This window comes from Mesoplodon mirus (genome assembly GCF_964341445.2).
Source record: "Mesoplodon mirus genome assembly, chromosome: X".
Lineage (NCBI taxonomy): Eukaryota > Metazoa > Chordata > Mammalia > Artiodactyla > Ziphiidae > Mesoplodon > Mesoplodon mirus.
Window position 1 is genome coordinate 5231184 of NC_138981.1, and position 27911 is coordinate 5259094.

A 27911-nucleotide genomic window follows, 5' to 3' on the forward strand; every position below is an offset into this window, starting at 1 on the left:
CCAGAGAACCCCTTACCTTTCCAACGGGCTTTCAAAGGATGTGATGGTTCTCTTAAAACGATTCCTTATCACCTGAGTGGAACCTTCTTAATGACGTTGCCAAATTCAACCAAAATGCCTCATTTCCTTGCACCAAGTAATGATTTAAATATTAAAAATTACAAATATTACAAAAACTAATAACAAAACAGATAAGAGAGTTATGATAGGCTTTTAAAAAAGGATTTAATTAGAAACCCCCATCAAAAACGGTCTGGGACTTCCCTGGTGGAGCAGTGGTTGGGAGTCCGCCTGCCAATGCAGAGGACATGGGTTCGTGTCCCAGTCCGGGAGGATCCCATGTGCCACGGAGCGGCTGGGCCCGTGAGCCGTGGCCGCTGGGCCTGCGCGTCCGGAGCCTGTGCTCTGCGGTGGGAGAGGCCACAACAGAGAGAGGCCCACATACCGCAAAAAAAAAAAAAAAAAAAAAAAAAGTCTGAAATGTGTTTTGCATTGTAAAGTTTTAAGCGTTGTATTCAAACCAACTTTCTTTAAGTAAAAACTTGATGGTGTCATCAAAGCCACGATGATATAGTGATTCCATTATCGTCTCGCTTGGTGGGAAAAGGGCTTGGTGAAGCCTCACCAAGTTTGCCATGGACAACTAGGACAGAAAGACAAACGGAAGCTGGAGGATATCACAGTACAGGTAAATGGACATCATCTCTGTAACCTAAGCTTTCTTATCATAGGTGCTACTAGCAATTAAAAAAAAATCAGGAGGAAGAAAATTAAATTTAAAAATTCACCCCCACCCATACACTGCATGAGGGCTTTTCAGCCTGGGGACCACTGACGTTTTGAGCCAGATGCTTCTTTGTGGTGGGACCGTCCTGTGCACTGCAGGATGCTGAGCAGCGTCCCCGGGCTCCACCCACTAGACGCCAGCACACACCCCAGACGTGATGACCAAAACTGTCTCCAGGCCCTGCCAGTGTCTCCTGCGTACAATATCACCTCCTGCTGAGAACTATGTGACGAGATGAAGGGAATCCACATTTTTATGTAAGTTATTCTGTTAGGTCCTAAGTTTTTCTCTGATGTGTTTACCTACTTAATTCCTGCCAGCTTTTAAAACAACGAAATGATCTAATTTAAAAGTGCACTGAAATCCTGCCCAGTAGACTGCCCTGAAAAATAAGTGAAGACATGGAAAATGTTTCACAAATAGACTGTTGATAGTAACAGTCATGTCCATATGCGTGACACGTGTAGATTATTTAAGATATTTATGCGATTTGTACATAAAACTGAGTTGCCAAAGTTCTGGAAGCACGTGGAAAGTTCTTGGAGATGAAGAGGCTTCACTTACCAGTGAACATCATTACTCACCAGTATGTCCTGCTTGGTGATGGTCACATAGAAATCCAGCTGCCCTTTGTCCTGCGGGGAGATGTCCATTCGCCCGCTGAATGGTGAGATGGTCACTGTCCGGCCTACAGGCAGGAGAGGTAGGCTGTCGGTAAAGCCTCCGTCTATCCACTTCTGTGGAAAGCACACCGCTCATTAGCACCTGTCGACAGCATCCCTCCCATGTGAAGAAAATGAGCATGCATTTCCCCCAAAGGACCCTTTCCTCTAACAGTGCATGCCTTGGGAACGCCCTTAACTTACGATTTATCAGGACCCGTCAGATTAGGTTTGTTTTGGAAGCAAAGCAAATCTTTGTATGCATATCATTAACCCATATAATAAGAACCCTGAGCGGAATCAGGAAGTCTCTCCAATTGTTTAAAAGCTTTAAGTGGATCATTTCACATAAGAAGTACCTAAATTTTTACTGATGACGGTGCTTGCATAAGAAGCCATGGGTAATTAGGCTGGGATTCATGATCTAATCAGAATGCAAAGCCAGGTTTACTGTGACACTGAGCAAACGGTCCCCAAAACGGGAGTTTGTGCTGCGTGGCTTGTGGGATCTTAGTTCCCCGACTAGGGATGGAACCTGTGCCCCCCTGCAGTGGAAGCGCGGAGTCTTCACCGTTGGACTGCTAGGGAAGTCCCAGGAGGTTCTACTTTTATCCTAAGAACTGGAAATCGGCATTTTCTGTAGCAAACTTAAAAATAAATAGAACCGCCCGAAACCCTTCCATTGCCAAAGCGGTTCCTGAGTATGTAAGGTCTTCAAGCCTTGAAGAATTGGGGAGGAGGGGCGCTGTGTTAAACAGGAACACTACTCAGAAGAGATTCTGTGCTTTCAGACCCAAGCTCAAAGGAAAGGCGTGGACAGAGCAGGTCAGAGAAGCTTCTAGAGGCTTGTGCAGAATGGTACACTGGGAAAGGATTGAAGAAACACAAAGATGATAATACTCCTTACACTGTTTCAAGGCAAAAGAGTCTCCATCGGTCCTTGAGCCCACACGTTAACAGAATCAGCTCTAACGATAAATAAATAAGCACACATGCAACGCTGAAGTTCAAATGCTCCCAGCTGTATCTGAATTGGAAATACCCTGCAGGGGATGTGAAAAGAAAAAGGGGGGGCTGGAAATTGTGGATAATGCTGCACAAAAGAATCTTTTGTGGAGACAGCAAGAAGGTGGGCTGAGGAGCAAGAAACCAGTTAGAATAAAGCATCCTGGGACTTCCCTGGTGGCGCAGTGGTTAAGAATCCACCTGCCAATACAGGGGACATGGGTTTGATCCCCAGTCCAGGAAGATCCCACATGCCGCGGAGCAACTAAGCCCGTGCGCCACAACTACTGAGCCCATGTGCCGCAACTACTGAAGCCCACGTGCTGCAACTACTGAAGCCCGCGAGCCACAACTACTGAGCCCGTGCACCACAACGAAGAGTAGCCCCTGCTCCCCGGAACTAGTGAAAGCCCACACCCAGCAACGAAGATCCAACACAGCCAAAGATTTAAAAAATAAAAAAATAAAGTAAAGCATCCTTAACTCAGTTAAAACTGTTCATTCCTCTTTTCTAACATGTCTTTTTTTAAATGTCTTTCTTGTTTTGACTTCTAGAGCTGGTTACTAAATGTTCAGTACCGCACTGTTTACAAAGGCCTCAGCCAGCCACCAACTCCCCCCAAAGGGAATAAAAGAAAGTAATAAAAGGTGAAAATGTGTTGAAAATTTCTGTTGAGGGAATTGCATTTTGGTGGAGGAGAAAACATAAATAGATTAGATTAAAATGAACCTGACCTAGATTAATTCGCTTATTGTCATTATTTTTAAAAGAACAAAACACATATAATTATGTTTATTATAGAGCACACATATGTTTGTGTATAATATGTGTATGTGGAAATACACATACATATATACACATGCACACAACTATACAAACACAGTCTACAAAAGGGAGGTTTGTAGTGAGAAGGCCCCCAGATATCTGGTTCTGTGCCTTATTGACCTGGAGCTTTTTTTTTTCTTCCCTGATTGCTTTGGGTGTAGATACCAATTTCTGGAATAGGATAGTACCTAGAGAGAGAACAAAAAAGACACCTTCCAAAATTGCCTTTCTTATCCCCAGTAGAATATCTCACCAATGATGTAAAAATTCATACAGGTTTCATCAAGGGAAATTAAAACTATGTACCAAGGGTCATATACCTTAACTGAGAACTCACCTGATTTATTCAACTTAAGGAAGAGAAGGTCAGTCTGGCTCATTAAATTGCTAAGTGTTCTAATCTACCATAGGGCTAATGACTGAGGTTCCAGGGAACTGAAGATCTTTTTTTCCAAGTTTTGTTCACTCTTGTTAGCTTATTCTGATTGGATAAATGACTAGGGAAAACACATAGCTTATCAAATGACTTGATTCGATTTTCAGCGTTACTGACTCCTGTGTCACCATAAGCCCACCAGCTCCGATGTTCTCAATGCAGTGTGCATCTTACTCCTGGTTCATGCTCTCCAGAGCTGTATCACTCCCAACAACCACACACACACACACACTCGGGCACTCAGATTCTAGCAAGACTTCTGGAAACGACGCCAACAGCAGCCAACATTCCTCCTTGCAAATATACTGCGTGTGGTACAGACGGTTTAAAATTCTGCACTTTATATACTCCCGGCCATGATTCTGACTGTTTGCAACACATTCCTCCAGGTCAGTCCCCTATTCCCACCTCGTGGACAGCACTCCATAAGCTGGGAACTACTGCCATGAGTCCTAGGATTCCACAATTTTCCTCATGGGTAGTTTTTCCCTGTGTTGGTTAGTTTCAGTACCTAGCACCGTCATCCTCAAAGGAAATGGAAGGCCCAAATACGTTAAAAAAAAAAAAAAAAAATTCCCGGGCAAAATGTGTTTCAAAAATCAAACTAGCTTCTGTCCCCGCAGTTGCCGTCACTGGTCCTAATACCCTTGATTCCCATCTCTGACCATATTCTAAACGTGCTCCATGGTAAGGTCCACTGCCTAAGCCCAGAGAGTTGTGAAGGCACAACTACTCAGCAGAGAAGAAAACCTCGTGTCCCGTGGTGGGGTAGGGGGTCTAGCGTGACTGTCCTCTGAGGGTGAGAGCACTGGAAACCAGAGCTAATGCACTTATTCTAAAGGGTAATGGCACCTGTCACACCCAAGCCCGGCAGGGTATTCATCTGTCAGTACGTGTCAACCTCTGCCTTACACATGACATGTTATGGGTACATGCGAGGCTCACGAATTCCAGCAACTCTTGTTACATAATTAAAGAGGAAACTTTAAAACCCGAGGTGGTCACTTCCGCTGAAAGGGCTTATTTGTTCATCTAGCAAGTGTTTCCACAACACCCAGTGTGCGCCTGGATGTGCATTCCACACTGTGATATGCTCACGATGGAACCGCGATGCAGGGCTGAATTTGCTTTAAGTGTGTTTTGCTCAAAAACCAAGTCAAGTAAAAATACTTTTGTCACAAAGACAAATACCATATGATATCACTTACATGTGGAACCTAAAGTGTGACACAAATGAACTTACCTACAAAACAGAAACAGACTCACAGACCTAGAGAACAGACTTGTGGTTACCAGGGGGAAGGAGGGTGGGGGAGGGAGGAATTGGGAGTTTGGGGTTAGCAGATGCAAACTAGTATATAGAGAATGGATAAACAACAAGGTCCTACTGCAGAGCACAGGGAACTATAGTCAGTATCCTGTGATAGAGTAATGGAAAACAATATGAAAAAGATTGTCTCTATGTGTATAACTGAGTCACTGTGCTGTGCAGCAGAAATTAAACACAACATTGTAAATCAACTGTACTTCAATCACATAAATTTTTAAAGCACTTTTTTTGGAAGACTGAATGAGACATTTATATCTATAATTATAATAAATACCATGGCACAGGGCCTAATGGTTTATTAAACAGCCTCTCATGTATCATTTAATTTGATCTTTACTATGACCCTACTGGGTAGGAGGGTCCTGGTAGCAGCATGTTCAGTTCCCTCATGTTACAGAAAAGGAAACTGATGCTGGCAGGGTTACTTGTTCTAGGTCAGGGGTTGGGCAACCACCTGCTTCGGGAAATGAACTTTTATTGGCACCCAGCCATGACATTTCCCACTTCACAGAGCTTTCCCACAAAACAGCAAAGTTGGGCTTCCCTGGTGGCGCAGTGGTTGAGAGTCCACCTGCCGATGCGGGGGACGCGGGTTCATGCCCCGGTCCGGGAAGATCCCACATGCCGCGGAGCGGCTGGGCCCGTGAGCCATGGCCGCTGAGCCTGCGCGTCCGGAGCCTGTGCTCCGCAACGGGAGAGGCCACAACAGTGAGAGGCCCGTGTAACGCAAAAAAAAAAAAAAAAAAAAAAAAACCAGCGAAGTTGAGGAACTGTGCTGATACAAACAGTATGTCCCACAATGCAGAGCAGTTAGTATCTGATACTTTCAGAAAATATTTGCGTGAAGTAAGTCAGAAAAAGAAAGATAAATACCATATGATATCGTTTATATGTGGAATCTAAACTCTGACACAAATGAACTTATCTATGAAACAGAAACAGACTCCCAGACACAGAAGACAGACTTGTGGTTGTCAAGGGGGAGCGTGGGAGGGAGAGGGATGGGCTGGGAGTTCGGGGTTAGCAGGTGCAAACTATTATGTATAGGATGGATGAACAAGGTCCTACTGTACAGCACAGGGAACTATATCCAACCTCCTGGGATAAAACAGAATGGAAAAGAATATGAAAAAAGAATGTCTCTGCGTAAAACTGAGTCACTTTGCTGTACAGAAGAGATTGGCACAAGACTGTAAATCAACTTTACTTCAATTAAAAAAAAAAGAAAATATTTGCCAGCCCTGCTGGAAAGCACCCTGGCAAAAGGGGTGGAGCTGGTCCATTCACTCCACACTCACTGTTCTTCCTCATGCACTGTAAGACACAGCGGAAGCAGGGAAGACCAGAACTGTTTCTGCAGGGCTGAGGGGAAGCGGACCAGGGGAAGTGAAGGAGGTTTGAAAAAAAAAATTTTAGTTACAAACATACCTTGTTTGCTGTCATGATATAGAGAACAAACAGTCACACCTACACGAGGTTCTTGGGCATGACTCAAAACAGAGGGGGGAGAGGAGGGAAAGGGAGGAAGGGGAGGGGGAGAGGGAGGAGAGCGAGAGGGAGAGGGAGAGAGGAAGGGGAGGGGGAAGAGGAAGGGAGGAGTGAGAGGGAGGAAGGAGGGAGAGAGGAAGGGTGAAGGGTGAGGGGGGAAAGAAGGGGGGAGAGGGAGGAAGGAGGGAGGGGAGAGGGAGGGGGAGAGGGAGGGGTAAGAGGGAGGAAGAGGGGGAGAGGAAGGGGGAGGAGAGGAGGAAGGGGGAGAGGGAGGAAGGGGAAGAGGGAGGAAAGGAGAGGGGGAAGAGGGAGGAAGGGGGAGGGGAAGAGGGAGGGAGGGGAAGAGGGAGGAAGGGGAGGGGTGAGAGGGTGGAAAGGGGAGGGGGAGAGGGACAAGGGGGAGGGATGAAGGGGGAGGAGGCAGAGGGAAGAAGGGGGAGGAGGAGAAGGGAGAGGGAGAAAGGGGGAGGGGGAGAGGGAGGAAGGAGGGAGTGGAAGAGGGAGGAAGGGGGAGGGGCGAAGGAGGAAGGGGAGGGGCGAGGGAGGAAGGGGAGGGGTGAGGGAGGAAGGGGAGGGGTGAGGGAGGAAGGGGGAGGTGAGAGGGAGGGGTGAAAGGGAGGACGGGGGGAGAGAGGAAGGGTGAAGGGTGAGGGGGGAGAGGGAGGAAGGAGGGAGGGGGAGAGGGTGGGTGGGAGAGGGAAGGGTAAGAGGGAGGAAGAGGGGGAGGGGAAGAGGGAGGAAGGGGGAGGGGTGAAAGGGAGGAAGGGGGAGAGAGGAAGGGTGAAGGGTGGGGGGGAGAGGGAGGAAGGAGGGAGGGGGAGAGGGTGGGTGGGAGAGGGAAGGGTAAGAGGGAGGAAGAGGGGGAGGGGAAGAGGGAGGAAGGGGGAGGGGTGAAAGGGAGGAAGGGGGAGAGAGGAAGGGTGAAGGGTGGGGGGAGAGGGAGGAAGGAGGGAGGGGGAGAGGGTGGGTGGGAGAGGGAAGGGTAAGAGGGAGGAAGAGGGGGAGGGGAAGAGGGAGGAGAGGAGGAGGGGAGAGGGAGGGGGAAGGGTGAGAGGAGAGGGAGGAAGGGGAGGGGTGAGAGGGTGGAAGTGGGAGGGGGAGAGGGAAAAGGGGGAGGGGGGAGAGGGAAGAAGGGGGAGGGATGAAGGGGGGAGGGGGAGAAGGGAGAGGGAGTGTGTTCATGTCAAATAGATACCCACCCCCCAGGACACACGTCAGAATCTACCATGTGGGATGAAGAAACACAGGAGGGGACAAGAGACATAGGAGATTTTTTAATGAAAGGGTGACAGATTAAAATAAATAAAATTTTAAAAATTAAAAACTGCCTGAGAAAACCTGCAGTACTGACTTGTACTAAATAATGATTTTGGGTAAATTGCCGACTTAATTTTTGGATTTCTGAAGGTTGCTCAAAAATGGTGATTCTATGTACCCAACTTTCAGGAAACTCTAGCAGTTGAAATTCTACAAGTGCTATTTATTAATAGAAGATGTTCCCTGGAAAACTAACCTATTTTTACAAAAATCAAATAGACATGCAGAATTTAAAAAGCCGATGAAAAATAAGAGCTTCTATTTCAGCATAGCTGTAAATTGATAACCAGAGTTCCATCAAGCCAAATCTAGCTGGTCGCCCAGCCAGCCACCACCGTTCGTTATGACAGTGATTGAGCTATGTATCCTCGTGACATGTCTAAATCATGAAGAAATACAAGCCAAAGGACTGTAATAATAATTGTATATAAATACACAGTAACAGAGTATTCTACAATTCTCCTTCCCACAGATACGCCAATAATGAAAAGATTAATAATTCATAACCCATGCAAAAGGCTCAATGACTAGAGTACAATGATAAATATTCTCTATACAATACACTGTTAAAATATTACTTGAAATCTAACCCAGAGCAAAAACCAAACCTATAGCTCTTCTTGTGATCTGCATCACAGTTCCACAGATTAAAATATCAAAATAACAATAAAATAGTCACTTGCCAACACTAATGCCATGTCTTAAAATGAAACAAAAAAACAAACAAAAAAACACTGATCAGGGATCTCCCTGGTGGTCCAGTGGGTAAGACTCCGAGCTCCCAGTGCAGGGTGCCTGGGTTTGATCCCTGGTCGGGGAACTAGATCCCACATGCTGCAACTAAGAGTTTGCATGCTGCAACTAAAAAGATCCCGCGTGCTGCAACTAAGACCCAGCAAAGCCTAAATAAATAAATATTAAAAAAACAAAAACAAAAACTGATCAGTTAAGAGCTCCTCTTGAAAATTCTTATTCTTGTTCCACATTGATGACCAGAACCTGTGAAAACGAGCTCTGAAAGTAGGCACATTCCCACAGCTTATTCACTCACTGGAAAGAGGCCATGTACACTGAAGGAAAATCCACTGGTAAAAATGATAAGATTGAACTTCAATTTATTTCCATTTATTCATTTATTCAATTGTTAATGAATATCAAGTATAAGTACGGTGCTAAAAACAGTCTCCTAAGATAAAGCCAGAGAAAGCGACAAAAACTTTTTTAAAAATTAGGAAAACCAGGGACTTCCCTGGTGGTGCAGTGGTTAAGAATCCACCTGCCAATGCAGGGGACACAGGTTTGAGCCCTGGTCCAGGAAGATCCCACATGCCGCGGAGCAACAAAGTCCGTGCGGCACAACTACTGAGCCAGCCTACCACAACTACTGAAGCCCACGTGCCTAGACACCATGCTCCGCAACAAGAGAAGCCACCACAATGAGAAGCCTGCGCACTGCAGTGAAGAGTAGCCCCCCTCTCGGCAAGTAGAAAAAGCCCGCCCGCGGCAACGAAGACCCAACGCAGCCAAAAATAAATAAATAAAAATTTAAAATTAATTAATTAATTTTAAAAATTCAAAAAATAAAACATTAGGAAAACCAAGCCATTTTCCAAGATGTTGTACCACTTCGAACAACTGGTAGACAGTTTAGGAAGGAATCATGCTGTTATTTACTGTGGCTTAAGTCAATTTTAAGTCTTATGAAGGTATGAAACTTCTACGTGATTAATAAAAGATTTTTTTCAATAAAAATATCAGGTCCACAAATAAGTATTAGTGAAACCCAGTATGTTCCACAGCTAAGTGACACCAGACGTGGAGATGAGTGGTCGGCGGGTTGGACAGGAGCTGCATGCAGAAGCAGCTCAGGACACCTGTTGGTCTGCCTCAAACCCAAGCGATGCTGAGCTCTCTCTGCCCCCCTGCAGCTGCAACCTCCATCACTTCAGAAAAACCACCAAGGCCAACCAGCAAATCAAAACTCCACAAAAGCATCAAAACCCAGAACAGGAGAAAGCGTGACACAAAGTTTTATGGAGTTAGGAAAAGCTCACACCCACAGCAAAACACTGCATTTAAAGCAAAGTTCGCATTTCCCTGAAAATGGAGCGATTCTCCAGACTAACCTGGTCTAGAAAGCGTATTCAGCTGAGGGAAGGGAGGGGGCTGACAGAGTCCATAGCAAGCACACAAGGGCACTGGCAAGTCGCCACTGTGTGGCTGTAACACGAAGCCAGGTCTCCAAGGAGCACACTGTCAATCATTGTGTGCACGGGGGCCCCTCTTCCTGGACTTCATTAAACACCCAAGGTAAACCGAACGCTTTCTGGAGACATTAGGTTCTATTCAACAAGTAATTATGATGTGCCAACTGTGCACAGATGTCAGTCATCAGCAAGCCCGTGTCCCGCCTCCCAAGGTCCCTTTTTTCTCACACCTCCAGGTGCTGCATTCCCTGTTTAATTGAGGCTGCCCTTTCATGTTCCCATTTAAGTATTCAATCACACAGCAGGAAATTCAACTGAGAACATCTCACCCTTTAACTACTCCTAGGCTTCTGGTCATACACCTGGAGCAGTGGGGATGGGGCAGGACAGAAATAAAATAAGGGAGATGTTTTTTTAAAGGAATGACCAAGGCAAAGTAAAGCAAGAGGCACAGCACAGATGCAAACATTAGAAATCATCCTGAGAAAGTGACCCCCTTACTAAGGCTGGTGACCTCAGTGAAGTGAAAATGTTTTTACAACTCAATTTCCTCATCTGTAAAATATGGGAGTAATAATCCCTACAGCACATGGGAGTGGACTCTAATGCATCCAATAGAAAGCAATAAATACGTAAGTTTTACTTTTCCTGGTAAAAGAAATACAGAAGGTGGCCTGGTCAGGTCCCCCTCCTCAAGTCATTCAGGGCCCAGGTCTTTGCATCTCATTATTTGTCTCTGTCTAGGGTGTGATCTGTGACCTCATGATCCAGAACAGCTGCCAGAGCTCTGGTCATCACATCTAAGTCCCAGGCAGCAGGAAGGAAAGAAAGGTACACAACCTCCCTTCCTGTAAGTCCCACAGTAATTCGGCCTACCTCTCACTGCCAGCACATAAGGGGGTGGCCACACCTAGCTGCAAGGGAAGCTGGAGAATGTGGCCTTTTATCTACATGGTAACAGGCCCAGAAAAAAATTGGGTTTCTGTTACTAAGGAAGAAGAGGACAGTGTATGTTGGAAGAAACTAGGAGCCATTACTACCCGCATCTCCTTCATAATACAGTTATTACTATTTAAACACGGGAAATGTTCAGCATAGTCTTGGAATATACTAGGCTTCTGGGACTCAGCTCTGTTCTAGCCTTGATTCCATCCCTCCTTTTCCCCCCATCTCCTTTCCATCACGTCCTTACTATACCTACATCCCACGTTCTCAGTCACCACCTCTTAATTTATCTATCACAACAGAAATTCTGTTGATTCTTGGATTCTGAATCCCCTTTTCATGATCATATACAATCTCATGAAACACCTGACCATTTTGCATATTTTTTCTACCGTTTAGCCATTTCTGTCATGATTATATATTATCAAGCAATAGCGTGAAGTAAAATCATTACATTTCAGATCATAAAATTAAAGGTCATAATCATAATGTAAAGTTGATTTTGATAGCATCTGTATTCGAAATTTATATGTAAAAATTAATGTTGATTTTTTTACGGCTCTAAGAGAAAATACGACTTAACTGACTTTAAAATCATTATGTAAAGGGGGTACCTCTCAAATCTTCACATGACAGCAAAGATCATACTCCTTGGTAACTGAGTATCTGCTAGCTCTGAGGGGCAGTATCCAAAATAGGAAAAAAAAACCCAAAACAACAACAACAAGAAAACACCTGGGTTTCCATGAGCTTATGTTTATTTTATGCTGCTTTAAACAATTCAATGTATATTATGTTTCTACTTGGTCACAAAGAGGGTTTTAGCCTACAACATGTAAGCCCATCACTGCAAACAACATACTGTATGCATATAGGTAATAAACAGAGTCCAAGTGGGACCTGATGGTCCACTCTTAGGCTGTCCATCTACATGGCCTCATCCAGTGACTCAGCCTTACCCTCCTCATCTGCCCGTTTGAGACAACCGTCCCAGGGCAGACTGCTTTGGGCCAAGGATCCTATGAGAAGCACAGAAAAGGGCGGGAATGACCAGGAAAACTCAGAGAAAGAAAGTCACAAGGCCTGACAAGGTCAGAACACAGACAGATCCCCAAATCACATTAGCTAAGAGATTTGCAAAAGTCAATTCCTTGGTTGTAAGATCATGCATTCACTGAGCACAGGCCCTGTGCTGGGCCTTCAAAGTGAAAGAATGAGTGACAGCTATTAAACACTTTTCCTGTGCACATTTATGAATGAATACGTACATATCATGTATATATAAGACAAATGGCATTAATCATCCATGAATATGTGCCTGATCTTGAGTAGGTGTTAAAGAGACAGTATATCTGATGACAAAAAGTATGTATCTCTGGTGTGGGTTAAATAGATACTGTATTTGGTTCTGAGATGCATATCTCCGGTTTATGTATTAAATAGCTACTGTGTTTGATCACACAACTTTTAACTCTGGTGCGTGTTGAATAGATATTGTGTCTGGTTATCGGTGTGTGTGTGCAAGTGTGCAGGTGATAGGGCACCACAGCACCTGCACTTGATTTTTTTTGTTTTTTCTGCTAAATAGAAACAAAACTATGGGGAAACAAGTCATACAAATGGAGTTGGAGCCACCAGAATAATAATACAATTGGATCTTTCCAAGGAAACGTATGAACACGGGATTTACTGATCATTTGTCAGTCGTAAGCATCTTACCTGTCCTTTGTATTCCACTGGTTTTAGTCCTGCGTAAATGGGCAGAAAGCTGCTGGCTAACAGGACCTAGACGGATAAAGAAACAGCTTGTGAAAGGAGGCATTAACATTCCTACGATACATTTCATGTCACCTACTATGATATTAAAATTGTTTAAACGTACAAAAATTTACTACAACAATAAAATAAGTTCCATGTATTTCAAGTGCACAGTGGGACACCCTTAAATAGAAGATAACATTTATTGATATCAGAAAAGACCTTAAAGAGGTATGCACAATTCATTGTTCTCCAACTCCATCCACTTCACCCGAGTAATACTGGCACTTAAATTGTAGACAGCCAAGTCATTACACAATTAAAGTCCAGGTAAGTCTAAATTCCTGAGTGTGTACAGGTTGCAAGTAAGTTATTTACGACGTTCTATACTACACTGTAAGAATTATTTGAAAGTTTCACTCTATCTTCCAGAGAAGCAAACCCCTCTGGTTATTACAGCTCAGGGGATGTTTTCATTTATGTCACCAGGATGTAGCACATTTCATGGGCTAGTTACATGGCCTGGATATTAATGAGACACTGGCAGGGAGGGGCACCAATTACACTTTCTCTTCCATTTAAAAAGTCGAAAAAGATTGCCATTTAAAATATTGCCATTTCTTCCCGCAGAAGAAGCTGAGCTCTGGGAGCTTTTCTGACATGTACAAGTTTTATTCTGCAATGCAGTTTTCAAATCGCTAGTGTTCTATTTGGAAAGATACAGTATTAGATATGGAATACTTAAGCTCCAATCCTTCAATTGATAATTGAAGACTCCATGGCTGTTTGTTGTCAGAGAGTTCACGAGATTTTTTTTCCAAGTAGATATTATTCAGAACTGGATTATGGTCCCCAAAATGATTTGTACATCATCCACTTAGAATTCTTTAGAGATCAGAGGGCATTTCCCCCAAAGAAAGAATGCTGTAAGTATGATTTGTGAGGTCCGCTCTCAAAACCCAGCAATCCCACTACTGGGCATATAGCCAGAGAAAACCATAATTTAAAAAGACACATGCACCCCAGTGTTCATTGCAGCACTATTTACAAGAGCTAGAACATGGAAGCAACCTAAATGTCCATCAACGGAGGAATGAATAAAGAAGATGTAGTACATATATACAATGGAATATTACTCAGCCATAAACAGGAATGAAACTGGGTCATTTGTAGAGACGTGGATGGACCTAGAGACTGTCATACCAAGTGAAGTAAGTCAGAAAGAGAAAGACAAATACTGTATATTAATGCATCTATGTGGAATCTAGAAAAATGGTATAGGTGATCTTATCTGCAAAACAGAATCAGAGACAGAGATGTAGAGAACAAACCTATGGATACCAAGGGGGGAAAGGGGGGGGAATGGGATGAACTGGGAGATTGGGATTGACATATATACACTGTTGATACTATGTATAAAATAGATAACTAATGAGAACCTACTGTATAGCTCAGGGAACTCTACTCAATGTTCTGTGGTGACCTAAATGGGAAGGGAATCCAAAAAAGAGGGGATACACATATACCTATAGCTAACTCACTTTGCTGTACACCTGAAACTATCACAACATTGTAAAGCAACTATACTCCAATAAAAGTTTTTAAAAATAGCTGATTTATTCTGAAGTGCAAGTAAATGAGAGACCCAGTCACCAGCATAACGTGATTTCTATAGGACACTCCTCTGTGGGCAGCGACCTGACACAACTGTATTGCGACACCGCTGGGACTTGGCACAGACTTTCTTATGCGATGGCTCCTCGTGACCAAAGATCCCACAGACGGGAAAGGGTGTGCATCTCCTTCACAGCCGGATGCTACTGATACCTGCAGGTACCCCCCCCTTCTCCATAGTAGGAATGAAGACCCTCCGTAGTGGGGAAACAGCATCCTCCCATGCTGCTGGTGTACGTGAGCGCCAGAGCATCAGTCCTGGGTGCAAGCGCGGCCTCAGCCACGGGCCCCTGACAGCTGGCCCGAGCAGCGTGGTGGGGCTTCAGATTGGAGTAGAAGGAAACTCAATGGTGTCAAAGCACAACAAAGGGACTCTAGCAGGAGACAGGAAGGGATCATGCCAGGTGCTACTGCACATTTCTGCTGTGCCAGGCTGACGCTGCGTGCCAGAATCAGCTACACAACATCTGGGCCCCGTGTGGAGTGAAAATGCAGGTATTCCGAACTTTAAGGTGTGGAGAGCAAAGCATTAAGCCATGGTGTGATGACACCCTTGCACAAGATTTCTCGGCCTTCTAAGAAAGGTCAATGCAAATGAGCCCCCCACTTAGGCATTCACTTCAAAATCTCAGCTTTCGGCGTGGGGCCCCCATGACGTTACCCACACCCTTTCCACAAAGACGCCAAGCAGGAGTGAGCATCCCCTCCGGTGATTTGTGGAAGATCACATCCATCCGTGGGGCCAACAGGATAGAAACCAAGCCTCTTCAGGCCCAACCTCGTCAGCCCCCTGGTAGCCCTGACCTGGGCAGCTGAGCATTTTTCAGAGCAAGGCTGTTCACAGTTATGGTCACTGCCTTCATCCTAACTAATCTGGCCCTATCATCAGTTGGCTACTCCTTTAAAAAATTAATTACAGACCCTAGGTACCTTCTGCAAGCACAATGCAGCTATTTAATGAAGTTATTCAGCAAAAATGCAACACTGCACCATAGCGATAACCGAAACAATTTGTGGATAGCACACATATTGGGAAATTACAGTACTTAGATGCCTTTAAACAGCCAAACACACTCTATAACTGTAATGACTTACTTCACTATAACAAGCAGAAATGTGGCCTGCCAAAAAAAAAAAAAAAGAAAAAAGAAAAAAAATCACTACCCTTAGAAACAGAATTATGTGGGTTTTTTACCTCCCGTGTGTCAAATTATAATGTGAAGTTCACAAGTTAATGCTTAGAGCTCTTTTTGAGCTGTTTAGATGAAAAATGCTATCCAATTACTTTGATACATATAGTAACAGTAAGAATCCTCTGAACTGATAGGAAAAGTGCAGTGAACTGGAAAATACCCATCATTCCCCCCAAAATCAGTGTATTTGTTCTGTCATAGTTTATATGGGCTAGTGATTTGTATATCAAACTATGGTTAGTGGAAAACTTAGCTTCTGATAGTTAGGAACTAAGCGGCTTGTCTTAATTCGATGTCAGCTTACTGCCATTTTACTGCAAGCAAACAGGATTTTCTAAGGCAGGGGACAGTTCACGAAATATGTACTATTAGGCCTCAACATGCTTTTACTGTCTTACCTCACTGGTGTTCCAGTGAAATTTTTCTCACCAACAAATATCGATACATCTAGGGCAGTGGTTCTCAAGCTGGGGGGCCAGGGGTCTGAGCCCCCTGGGGACATTTAGCCATGTCTGCAGACTGTTTTGGTTGAGGACACCGATACAGAAGGCAGGGACCTAGTTAGTGTTCCTGCCCTGTCACTTAGCCCAGCACTTTAAGAATTACATGTATGTTAAACCATTGATTTGGTTTCTGTTTCCTTCTCACCAAATACACAAGGATAAAAATAAAAGTCAGCGACTTCCTGTAGCAACTGTATAAAGCATGGCCAAGTGTGTATTCAATACACGTTCAGACTAGCTCTTTTCATTTTACATGTTATAGAAAAGGGGTGTTTAGAAAATTACGTGGCCTGGCTTCCTTAGAGAATAAATTGTCAACCAGTTTCATTTACGCCTAAAGTTGACTGTGGAGTTTAATGAGAATCTGGCTGTGTATTCAGAACCTGCTGGTGTAGTTGAAATTCAAAGACAGATTCAAATTTGTCTCACCCAGTCTTCAAGATAATGACCAATCTTAAATTCAGTCCTTATTTCACCTTCACAGGGCTAAACGTGAGAAGGTCTTGCTGTAAGAACATATGCTCACGGTGTGCAAGGAAATTCAGGACATCCTGGCGATGGAGACAGGGTTCCTCTTCCCAAGAGGGCCACCATTCTGCAGGAACACCTTGCTGGGTGTATGTGTGCCAAAGAGCATTCATGGATGTCAAAAGAGCATTTCAGAGCACACACGCGGGGCGTCAGTTTTAAACACAAATTTGATGCTTTGTACCAATTCAGACAAGCGCCAGAACACTAGCCCTCCCCCTGTGGCACGGTTGACTTCAAAGTCATTCCTGCTGAGCTGTGGAGGTGGCGTACGACTGTCTTTTAAATAAAGGGTTTACTTCCCTAAGTATGCGTTGCGGGAGGCTAATATTGAAATATGTTTGGATTTCCTGATTGCAAGTTTCCTTCTGAAGAAGGATAGCCCAGAATTAAATCTGGAGCTTAAAATGAGTGAGTTGAGGTGCAAGATGTATACATTGGGACATTCAGGGCACAATATGTAAATGGGCCCACAAATCAAGGAGTTGCTAAGGAGCCATGACGAGTATTTGCCTCTGTGCCTGGGCCTCCTGGACGATGCTCCCCAGGGCTGGAATCAGCGCTCTACGGTATGGGGTTACGGGGCAATGTGGGGCTTAGCCCCGGCCCCATGGCTCTGCAGGGCACTGCTCTAGTGGGACGTCTCTGCAGTGCCCTGTGCCGGCAGGGGTCCTGCCACTCGGGGGCCTCTGGTGGAAGGGAGCTGCCCTGATGATCTCTGAATGGCCTGTGTCCATGGTCTTCGACTACATATAGGTCCTGGCTTCTGTCTAGACGGCCAACTCATCGAACCTCCTTATCACAAGGTTATCTGGCCAGATGGCCACACCCTTCCTGACAGGCTCTCTTATTCTCTTCAGTATGCATAGGCTGAGAAGGTTCCAAATCTTTAAGTTCTGCTTTGCTTCTGAGGAACAATTCCATCTTTAAGTATTTCTCTCTTCTTGCGTTTTACTCTAAGTAGCCAAGAGAAACCAGGCTGCTCCTTCAACACATTGCTTAGAAATCACCTCATCAAATATCCAGTGCCATCACTTGCAAGTTCTATCATCCCCAGATCACGAGGACATGAACATAATCCTGCTATTCTTGGTCAATGTATAACACGGGTGACCTTTCCTCCACTGTCTGATAACATTTCCTCGCTTCCGTCTGAGACCTCATCACTATGACCTTTACTACCCAGGTCTCTCTAAGAAGACGGAGGCTCTCTCTATGGTTTGTTTTTTTTTCTTTCCGAGTCGTCACCAGAATCACCGACGGCAACGCAGGCTTTTTCTAACAGGCACCTCTCAACTCATTGAGCCCCTGCCCGTTACTCAGCTCCAAAGCCGCTTCCACACTTTTAGGTATTTGTTACAGCAGCATCCTCACCTGTCAGTGCCAAGTTCCTGTCTCAGTCTGCTCAGGCTGCTACAACAAAATACCACAGACTGGGTGGCTTAGACAGGACACAAGTTTATCTTCTCACAGTTCTGGAATCTCAGAAGTCCAAGATCAAGGGGCTGGTAGATTCAGTGTCTACTGAGAACCCACTTCTATGTCCTCACATGGTAGAAGGGGTGAGGGAGCTCTCCGGGGTCTCTTTTACAAGGGCACTAATCCCATTCATGAGGGCTCCAGCCTCATGACCTCATCATGACCTAATCAGTCATGACCCTCATGACCGACAGACCCCTGCCTCCAAATACCATCATATTGGGGGTTAGGATTTCAACACAGGAATTTGGGGGGGACACAAACATTCAGACCATAGCACTGAATGAAATCACCATGGACATAAGATCCCAAATACTATGGAAATCCAATCCCAAATAAAATGAGTCTTTGGACCACATAATTGGTCCAAAGAGGTTCTCAGAAAATAATCAACTATCATTGCAACTATCAGATGAAAGAATAATTTTTTCATGCCACCAAAAGTGAAGTTAATATAATTTTAAGTATGAATCATCACACAAGCACATTGGTGAACGTACACCAGGTCAATGGTTGAAGAGGTGTAAAAATCAGATGCCTAAAGGCAGCAAAAACTTGGTCGTAATCCATTTCCCGAGATTTTATAGATGTAGGAGAGCATGTTGCTCGTGAACAAAGATAAGGGGTAAAAGAAGAAAATGTTTAAGCAAGGGTGAAGCCTACCCAGTCTGCAAAAAGAAAGCTGGGACCTTAAAATTTCATGACAGACTTACACAGGGATGCTGACCAGTGATGTGTGTGGCTTATTATCTTATTTGTTCATTATTTACTAAATATTGACTGTAATTAACAAGCTTATAGGACTTGACTATTTCAAGCACACTTTTACATGATTTTTTCAATTTACTCGCCATGGTAACACTGATTAGCTTTCATCTCCATTTCACAGTTGAGAAAACTGAGGCTCAAACGTAATTAGCCTCAGAGGACACTATCAGGGAAAGACAGACCTAAACAGGAACACTGGGAGATGCACAAAAAACAAGTGATAATCCAAGACAGTGTAACAAGACACAGACACACGGACACCCATGCATACACTTTGAGATACAGGTTTCTAGTTTGATTTTCAGGTACACAGACAGCCTATCTGTAATAAAAGGCAGCAGTCGGCTGGTGGATAATGAAGAGCTTGGCATTAAAAAGAAAAAAAAATCTAGTAATTAAGAGAATAAACGAGGCATTGATTAAAAATTACCAATGTTTAGTACTCGCCCACATTCCTGTCCTGGCTAGCAATTGATTTAATCTCCGTCTGTCACCTACAGACTTCCCAGATCATAGACATTAAACCCAAGGTTGAGGCATCAGAGCCAGGCAAGCAAAGCTCCCAGGAGACGCCAGTTACAAACTGTGGGCTGCTTCTCCTCTTGGCTTCTGGAACTCAGCGCCCTCCGGTCTCTAGCTAAGGACATGGGGGAGTAGCCGGCGCCTTTCTTTTCTCCCCTGACACTGAATGAGGTGGTCAGAACCACCACCCCAGACAGCAGTCTCCCACTGGCCTCTTTCTTCAGAACACAGCATGTCACTGCCCAGCGTGTGTGTGTGTTGGGGGGAGGGGGAGATATTTTATTTTCCCTTCGTATTCTTCTCCCTCCCTCCTGCAGTCTTCACCAGTCTTACTCATGCTCATGAGTATTCCAGGCATACATTTCATACATTTTTATAGCCACCATCTGCTGTCAAGGAATCATCTATCCTTCCTTTCTTTGAGTTTCTGCAAAAGGTTAGAGCATTCTACTAAACATTTAAACTGCTTCTCGTATAACCTAGGATACATGTTAATTATTCAATGATTCTCCTTACAAGGTGTTATACGTTTGTGCCAACTAGTTCTCTTCTGTTCAATGAACTCAAGTAATGACACCAGTTCTCTGAGTAGTTATTATCCAAAACAAAGCAAAACAAAAAAGTCCTGTTTGCGGGCTTCCCTGGGGGCGCAGTGGTTGAGAGTCCGCCTGCCGATGCAGGGGACACGGGTTCGTGGCCTGGTCCGGGAAGATCCCACAAGCTGCAAAGCGGCTGGGCCTGCGCGTCCGGAGCCCGTGCTCTGCAACGGGAGAGGCCACAACAGGGAGAGGCCTGCGTACCGCAAAAAAAAAAAAAAAAAGTCCTGTTTGCTTACTGCAGTAGTTTGCTATGGCTGCTATAACAAGTTACCACAAATTGAAAGGCTAAAACCACACAAATAAATGTATGAGCACAGGCCCGGATCCACCTGGGCAAAAAAAATCCAGGTGTTGGCAGGGCTGCATTCCTTCCTGCGGGCTTGAGGGGAGACTTGGTTTCCTGCTCATTCAGATACTGGTAGCATTCAGTTCCATTGGCTGTAGGACTGAGGTCCCTCTACCTCACTGGCTGTCGAGGGGAGCACCCCTAGTACCCTCCTCATACAAAGGCTCCTGAGTCTCAGAACCAGCAAAGGTCTCCATTTTTAAGGACACGTGTGATTAAGTTAGTTTGGGTCGGCCCAGATAACCCAGGATCACCTCCCCATCAAGACCCTCATCTTCACCCCATCTATACAATCCCTTTTGCCATGGGAGACGCCGTATTCACAGGTCCTGGGGATTACAGCATGAACATCTTTGGGGGACGTTATTCAGCTCACGACACTCCCACATGAAAGGAATTAAGAGGGTGATTTTATCTCGCGTTGGGAGAGGGGGGCATGGCTACCAAGCAGAATGTTAGAGGCCTGGACTGTGGTCCCGGCTGGGCCACTAACGAGCTCAATTACATTTGGACAGATCATTGAACATGAAGGATCCAGCTTCTTCATTCTTTTAATAGATGCCATCTTAGTTCATTGATTTATTCATTCCCATTCACTCACGGAGCACAGGTTGATGGAGATGACACTGTGCCAGGCGCTGGGAATACAGCAGTGGACAGAACACAGCAGTCCCTGGACCCTCCTACCCGCCCCCCACCCCGAGCTTACACTCTCATGAAGGAAGATAGACAAAAACTAAGTAAACAGAGCAGTAAAATTCGTATGCGGAACAGTGGTAAGTAAATCAGGGCGGAATACTGGAAACATCAGGGGCTCGGCCACTGTAGATACAGTAGCCACGGACAGACTCAAGGAGAAGGTACTAACTGTGGGTAGAATTCCCCTCTCGTTTCATGATAGGATGATAGTCTTTTGCTCCCAACCTTGTTCTCTTACCAAAAAGAAGAGGTATTCTAACCACTAAAAGCCTGATATATCTGCGTTGGCATTGACAATTTGTGACAATTCAGGCACGGATTATCAGCTTCTCCCTTTCTATTTTTTAAGTCTACACAAGAGTATAATAATATTATAGAAAAATATTTTTCTAAGATGGAATGACTATTAATGTATAAGTGAGAGACGGGAGTGAAAATATGCTAATCTCTTAAGTCACAAAGTAATTTTACTTGTCAGCTCAACATTTCATTAGGTATTTCAAATCATATCATTCAAACATAAAATTCGAACAGTGAGTTTTGATAGTAAAAATTAATGCATTTATCATCTAATTCAGGTGGAACTTGTAACTCTCTCAATCTATTGCCTGCTGCTGTATCCAAACACGCGTCCTCTGTATCACCTGAAGCTTGCTACGATTCTCACAAGAGGACAAAGAAGAAAATAGCCTGGCTTTTCTAAGAGAAGTGCACCCTTTCAAATTTAAAATATTTAATGTATTACCTTAGCAATGCAGTGGTATTTGCAAATCAGCTGACCTATCCCAGAGGCAATGATTTCCCAAACAACTTTCACATGTGTTTGGATAGAAAGGCATCAACGCAAAATGGAAGGAAGGAAAGGGAACATTAGAGTGAAAAGGTAAGAGACCTGGATTCCCACTGGCCATCAGTACACCCTGGGGTGGGTCACGCAAAACCTTTCCACCCGTTTCTTCTCTTAAAAAAGCGACAAAAGGACAGTAATCTCACCTGTGCTGCCTGATTTACAGGGCTGTGGAAGGACCGAATACGGTAGTGCTGAGACGAAGTCTTACACAAACTGCAGAAGTATTATCTACATCAACGTAAGGAAAGGTTCTTGCTACTCAAGTTTAATCCCAGGATAAACGTGAGCACACGGAACATCACAAGAAAAAAACACTGAGCTGGGCTTCCCTGGTGGCGCAGTGGTTGAGAATCCGCCTGCTGATGCGGGGGACGCGCGGGTTCGTGCCCCGGTCCGGGAGGATCCCACGTGCCACGGAGCGGCTGGGCCCGTGAGCCATGGCCGCTGGGCCTGCGCGTCTGGAGCCTGTGCTCCGCAACGGGAGAGGCCACAACAGTGAGAGGCCCGCGTACCGCAAAAAACAAAACAAAAAAACACTAAGCAACTCCGGAGGCCTCTGGGAGCCTCGGAGGGATACTAGCGGATGCATCCGTCAGACGCATGGCTTCTGGAGCGTGTACCGTCTATCAGGCGTGGTATGCAATGCTGGATCTAAAGAACGCGGGCGCGCTGTTTGGGGAAGTACGTGTATCAGCACTTGCTCATTTTCCCCAACAAGGAAAGCGGCCATGTTACCTTAACGAGGTCCTCCCGGCAGGGAAAACTGGAGACTAAGTAGTTTTCTCTGGTCTTGGTGTTGGTGATGGAGACGTGCAGGCGGTTGTGAGCCAGCTCGTGCGCGTTGGCAGGGAGAATCGCCTCCACTCCGCTCCTGAAGAAGAAAAAGGGACCCGCGTGTCGGGCTGCGCCCCACGGGCCTGCAAGCCTCGTAGCTGCCCAGACTGGAGACCCGAGAAAGAGCCCGGAGACAGTGACAGCGACACCTAGGGCTTACTGGATGGGGGAATCTTACATGTCCAAAGCAAGAGTCCTGGAGAGACACCCCATCGCGTTGGGCAGCCGGCAGCCAGGACAAGCAGCCATCTTGGCTAGCCGGGGGCGAAGGACGCCACCATTTATATGGGGAATGGATGGCAGGTGGGCTCGTCTGTTACCATAGAAACTAGCAACTCACAGCCCGTCAGCTTAACACCCATCGTGGAGGGCAGGTATCTCCCTTTAATAAACTACCAGGTGGAGCCGCTCTGGCCCAGGATTAGCTGGGGCGGGGGGAAGCCCGTTTGTGAGAGTAGTGGGTGCAGATGAAGCAAGGACTGGTCGAGCAGGGGATGTACAGAGAGCAAGCGCACAGCCATCCTGAGTGGCTTGGCCACGCACTGCACGATTCACCTTTAATTACGGACCGCCTTGTAAATGTTTCAGGAGAGAGAATGCTGACTGAGCATCCTCTGTCTTCACAGGCTTCGGGGTGGGGGGGCGGTAGGGGAAATGTACTCTCTATGTACCTCAATCGGGCCATGAAATCATAGCCGGGTGTCATGGCCCCAAAAGTCTGCCTTCGGATTTCTTCGGCAAAACTGTAGGTAAACTCGTTACATTCCTGAAAAAGAAAATTAATAGGTGACCCTATGTTTTGTCAAAAACATTACGATTCTGGTTCCAGAACCCTGTGCCTATCGCACAAGGCACCTGGACTGTATAAAGCCAATCCCAGATGTCGGATGCTTCACAGGCACGCATCCCCACGAGGCCTGCTCCTCACCCACCATTCCTGGTCCCCAGGCAAGCTATATGGTCTGCCAATTGCAATGTTTTTCTTTTTCTTTTTCTTTTTAAACCACCTCACATGGCTCTTTGCCCACCTGTGGAAAATCCTTGACGGCTGGGTTCTAATTGTAACTGAGCACATTTCTCTACAGGCTTCTCCAATATAATTAAATTCCTCACCCACCCCAATCCTGTGGCCTCGAGAACATTCGGACTGCAGCTCTACAACAGTGCTGACGATTCACACCACCGCCACCAACAGAGAAGGGACTTGCGATGACTCTACCGGATCAGAGTCCTTGGAGATTAGCCTGGGGCACTGGTCTTTCATAAAAGTCCCCCCAGTTGGGGCTAACAGGCGGCAAAAAAAAAAAAGCCGCTGTAGACTTCTAGGTGAGAAATGGGGGTGCCCCCCCAGTGTATGCTCTTTCTACTAAGCCACACTGCACACCCAGCTTATTTTCTTGTGTTATTTTTGGTTACACACACACATACACGCACGGCTACTGGAAACCTATTAAGGAATGCACTTATCTTTGAGTTAGCCCCCCGCTGTGTCTAACGCCATGCCTGGCAAATTCTGAGGGCTGAGGAAAGGCTGGCTGCGCTGAGCTTTTAACATATCAAAGTCTAAATCTGCCTGCCACCTAAAATACACCAGCGTCAGGTGCTGCTCTTAATTGTACGTGCACCGGCTTGGAACTGGATTCATTACTCACATCTCTGTCACAACACCACGAAGCTGGAAGAACTTATACATCTATCAACAGGGAGAACTGAGCTAACAGGGACTTGAGTAGGTAGAAAACAGTTTCCTAAGAAAGCTCAAAGCCATCCTTCAAGGGGTAGATTTCAAATGCTCAAGAGAAAAGAAATAAAATAACCTCAAGGCAAATGGCTGAAAACTGATTTTGAGAAAGGAGAAACGAGGATGCCCTAGGTGAATCCAGAGATCATTTTCCACCTGCCAGCGTGAGCGCCCGATAAAGAGTTACCCCTAAGGTCTGACCAACACAATGAGACAATACGACTCGATCTCCAATTTATCGAAAATGTAAATAAGAACAGGTAATCAGACTGATATCAAGTCACAAATTCAGGTAAAGGATTCAATGTCTGAACGTCACAGAATCTCAATGAAGGGGCTATATGATCACAGTATTTCCAAATCAGTCTAATTCTAAATCACACTTAATATATTTCGAAATCTGCTGAGGATTCGAAACCAAAGCCACCCAAATCCAAAGCTCGGGATTTGCTCCCACCTGAAGGAAAGACTGCACTGAACAGGAGTAAACAACCCCTTAGTAGCCCCCTGCTTCAGAAAGGAAATAAAAAGCTGGGAGGGACTAGCTTGCAATTCAAAGCACATGAGTCTGCTACTTTGGGGGGAGTTTGCACACTTCATGTATACTTTCCCTGATTTCAGGTTCTCATCCTGTACAATCTCTAAAATTTTCCATCACTTTTCTAGTATATAAAAAAGAAAAAGAGCAGTGGATTTCTGAATAACTGGTCTAAAGTCCAGTTTCTCTTCCATAAGCAGCTCATCAGAGATTTGAAAACAAGATTTCTGATGTTTAAAATGTTGTGGATTTCAACATTTAAATATAACAAACTCATCCTTGGGCAAGGAAATGTTAATCATTATTTGATTACTATTCCAAGCTGCTAGAGAATGTAAGTAATTAACAAATAGAATACTCTCCACCTGCAGAAGCCAGTTCTCACAGTCAGAGAATGCATGATGGCTGTCTAGAAGCAGAAAACAGACTTTAAAAACATAGATTACATTAAATGAAATACTTAATGCTTATTTTTATTACTTCTAGATATTTTATTACTTCCCTGCTTGGAATTCAGGGTTTCTTCTTACTGTGGGAATGAAAAACAAATTAAATTACAATATCATTCCTCTTAAAAGAGATTACAGGGACTTCCCTGGTGGCACAGTGGTTGAGAATCCGCCTGCCAATGCAGGGGACACAGGTTCGATCCCTGGTCTGGGAGGATCCCACATGCTGCGGAGCAACTAAGCCCGTGCACCACAACTACTGAGCCCGTGTGCTGCAACTACTGAAGCCGGCGTGCCTAGAGCCCGTGCTCTGCAACAAGAGAAGCCACAGCAATGAGAAGCCCTCGCACCACAACAAAGAGTAGTCCCTGCTCGCTGCAACTAGAAAAAGCCCATGTGCAGCAATGAAGACCCAACGCAGCCAAAAATAAATAAAAAATTTAAAAAAAAGAGATTACAGGCCAACATTTTAGTTTATGTGCCTGTCTGTAAAAAGGAGCAAGCAAAGACTTATCAGCCACATGTTCAAGGCCTTGAGAACAGGCTCTGTGCTCTTCTCATGATCAGTTAATGGAGAAATATCCTTTGCTTGAAAGAAACAAAGCTGGAATCTTAAGACTAAATAAACACTCAAGAGTAAAAGAAGGGATTTTATTTCCTTGTCTTGTTGTCACTCAAAATAATAATCTTTTCCAAATGGAGAGAAGAGATCCCGAATGATTAAATTTTAGAAGAAGTCAACCTTTTCTGTTTCCCAGGCAAAGGATTATCTCTCTGCAGTTAACTTAGTATATAGTTAACAATCATCTTCGTTGTTTGGGCGTCATTTCTGGATGAGAAACACAGCCTAGTTACTACTTAATTACCTCTATTTTTTGTGGCGCTGTTAGCAGGACAGAAGCAACCAAGGATCCCGCAGAAGCCCCGGCAAAGGCCTTGACATTCTTCAGGAGCTTTTTGCCGTGTTTGCAAAGTGCGGATGCTGCCCCCAAGTGGTAAATGCCCAGAAACCCACACGCTGCAAACGACAAGTTGATGTGCTTCATTCTAGCTGTGAAATTGGTGACACAAAACCCAAAAATGCCCGTTAAGTTGGTATAGTTTGTTCCACACGCTGTGTACTCTTACGCTAGTCATCATTCCAAGGCTTTCTTTTATATACAGAATTCTCTGTTCTAAGCATCATCTTTTCAATTAAAGTCTAATTAAACACCCAAATCTTTCAAGGAAACTTTTCCCTCTCTCACCTTGACCCACTACAATCATATTAATTTTAAAAAAATTACAACAGTCTATATTTGTTCAGTACATAGACTATGCAACCTACTTTTTAATTACTTGGCAAAGCCCAAATGGTTAAATTCCCATTGGCAAGGCATTTGGTCCTTTTTTCTTGACCTTTTGATACTTTTGGGGGTGTGGGGTACTGGTAAAATCATGAGAGACGGTAGCAAACTTCAAATGAAAGACACATTTGCTCTTTGCGAGTCCATCAGTGAGTTTAAAACCTATGTCTTGGCTCCCTACCGTTTCCATCGTGAGCATCCGGTTTTTGTTGCTGTTGTTTTGTTTTTTTAACCTGATGCTCTCAATTATTCAATAATGCAATACTCAATTATTCAACGATGCAGTGTATTTCATAGCCAAGTTTCTCAAGACAAACTGAGGTCATGACTGGTGAGGGCAACTGGAGGTTCAAAGAAATGACATCTGCATCACCTGATACTTGCAACAAATCTAACAATGAAACTATATTTCATGAAACTTCAGGGGAAACGATTGCACCACGTGTATAAAACAGTGCCCCCCCCCAACTGCTCCCCCTGGATGCCCTCAGGGGTTTCTCGGGGGTCCCGGGGACTTTCAGATTAGGCACTTGGCCCCGGCCTGGAATTTAGGAACCGAAAACCCTCGTTCTGATGCGCAGAGCCAGGCCCTGTGCGAAAGGAGGCTCAATGGCTGCAGCCGAGCCCCGGTTTGGGTTTAATTTCTTCAGATTGGAGAGGAGAGAAGGGGATGGGTCTCCAGGGGGGCCGACCCAGCGTACGCAGGCCCAGTGTCCCCCCACCCTGTGGTCTGGGGATGGCGGGACGAGGGTCGCTGCTGCAACACCCCCCAGGGATGCCTACGCGGACCCACTCGCCCGGGAGCCACCTCCGGGGGGCCGGAACCTGCCCCCCGCCCCGCGCTCCACCCTACCAACGCAGGCCTGAGGCACTTCCGTGTAGAACTTCATCCTCCCCCCGCCAGACCCCGTCCCTCATCCGGAAGGCGGGGCCGGGCCGTCACTCAACCCGGCCCCGCCTATCAGGGCCGGACCACGCCCGCCCCGGAAGCTTCCGCAGAAGGGATTGAGGCCGGACTACCCGCGCGGGTCTGTGACGTCATCGCGCCGACGCGGGCGTCCGCTAGGCTCCGCCTGCTCCA

General features: G+C 45.3%; 1 protein-coding gene across 4 annotated transcripts; it reads right to left on the bottom strand.

Annotated features, from left to right (window-relative positions):
• Positions 1-208: 208 nt before the first annotated feature.
• Positions 209-27760, bottom strand: PNPLA4 (patatin like domain 4, phospholipase and triacylglycerol lipase). 4 transcript variants are annotated; one of them, XM_082610489.1, is made up of 7 exons: positions 27684-27760; positions 26351-26535; positions 23428-23522; positions 22658-22793; positions 12723-12788; positions 1372-1524; positions 209-643 (listed from the first exon to the last, which is right to left on the bottom strand). In XM_082610489.1, exons 1-7 carry the CDS (start codon positions 27718-27720, stop codon positions 503-505), a joined length of 813 nt encoding a protein of 270 aa, XP_082466615.1. In that variant the 5' UTR covers positions 27721-27760; the 3' UTR covers positions 209-502. The 4 variants fall into 4 exon arrangements, with proteins under 4 accessions (XP_082466615.1, XP_082466616.1, XP_082466617.1 ...); XM_082610490.1 differs by having other exon boundaries at positions 1372-1552; XM_082610491.1 differs by having other exon boundaries at positions 26351-26502; positions 27684-27731.
• Positions 27761-27911: the final 151 nt, after the last annotated feature.

Bases quoted from the DNA above. Each gene is read 5' to 3' on its own strand.
- PNPLA4 (XM_082610489.1), bottom strand. From the start codon at position 27,720: ATGAAGTTCTACACGGAAGTGCCTCAGGCCTGCGTTG. The intron at 26,536-27,683 runs GTAGGGTGGAGC...CCAATTTCACAG, and splicing joins AGTGCCTCAGGCCTGCGTTG to CTAGAATGAAGCACATCAAC. The intron at 23,523-26,350 runs GTAATTAAGTAG...TTTCTTTTTCAG, and splicing joins CAGCGCCACAAAAAATAGAG to GAATGTAACGAGTTTACCTA.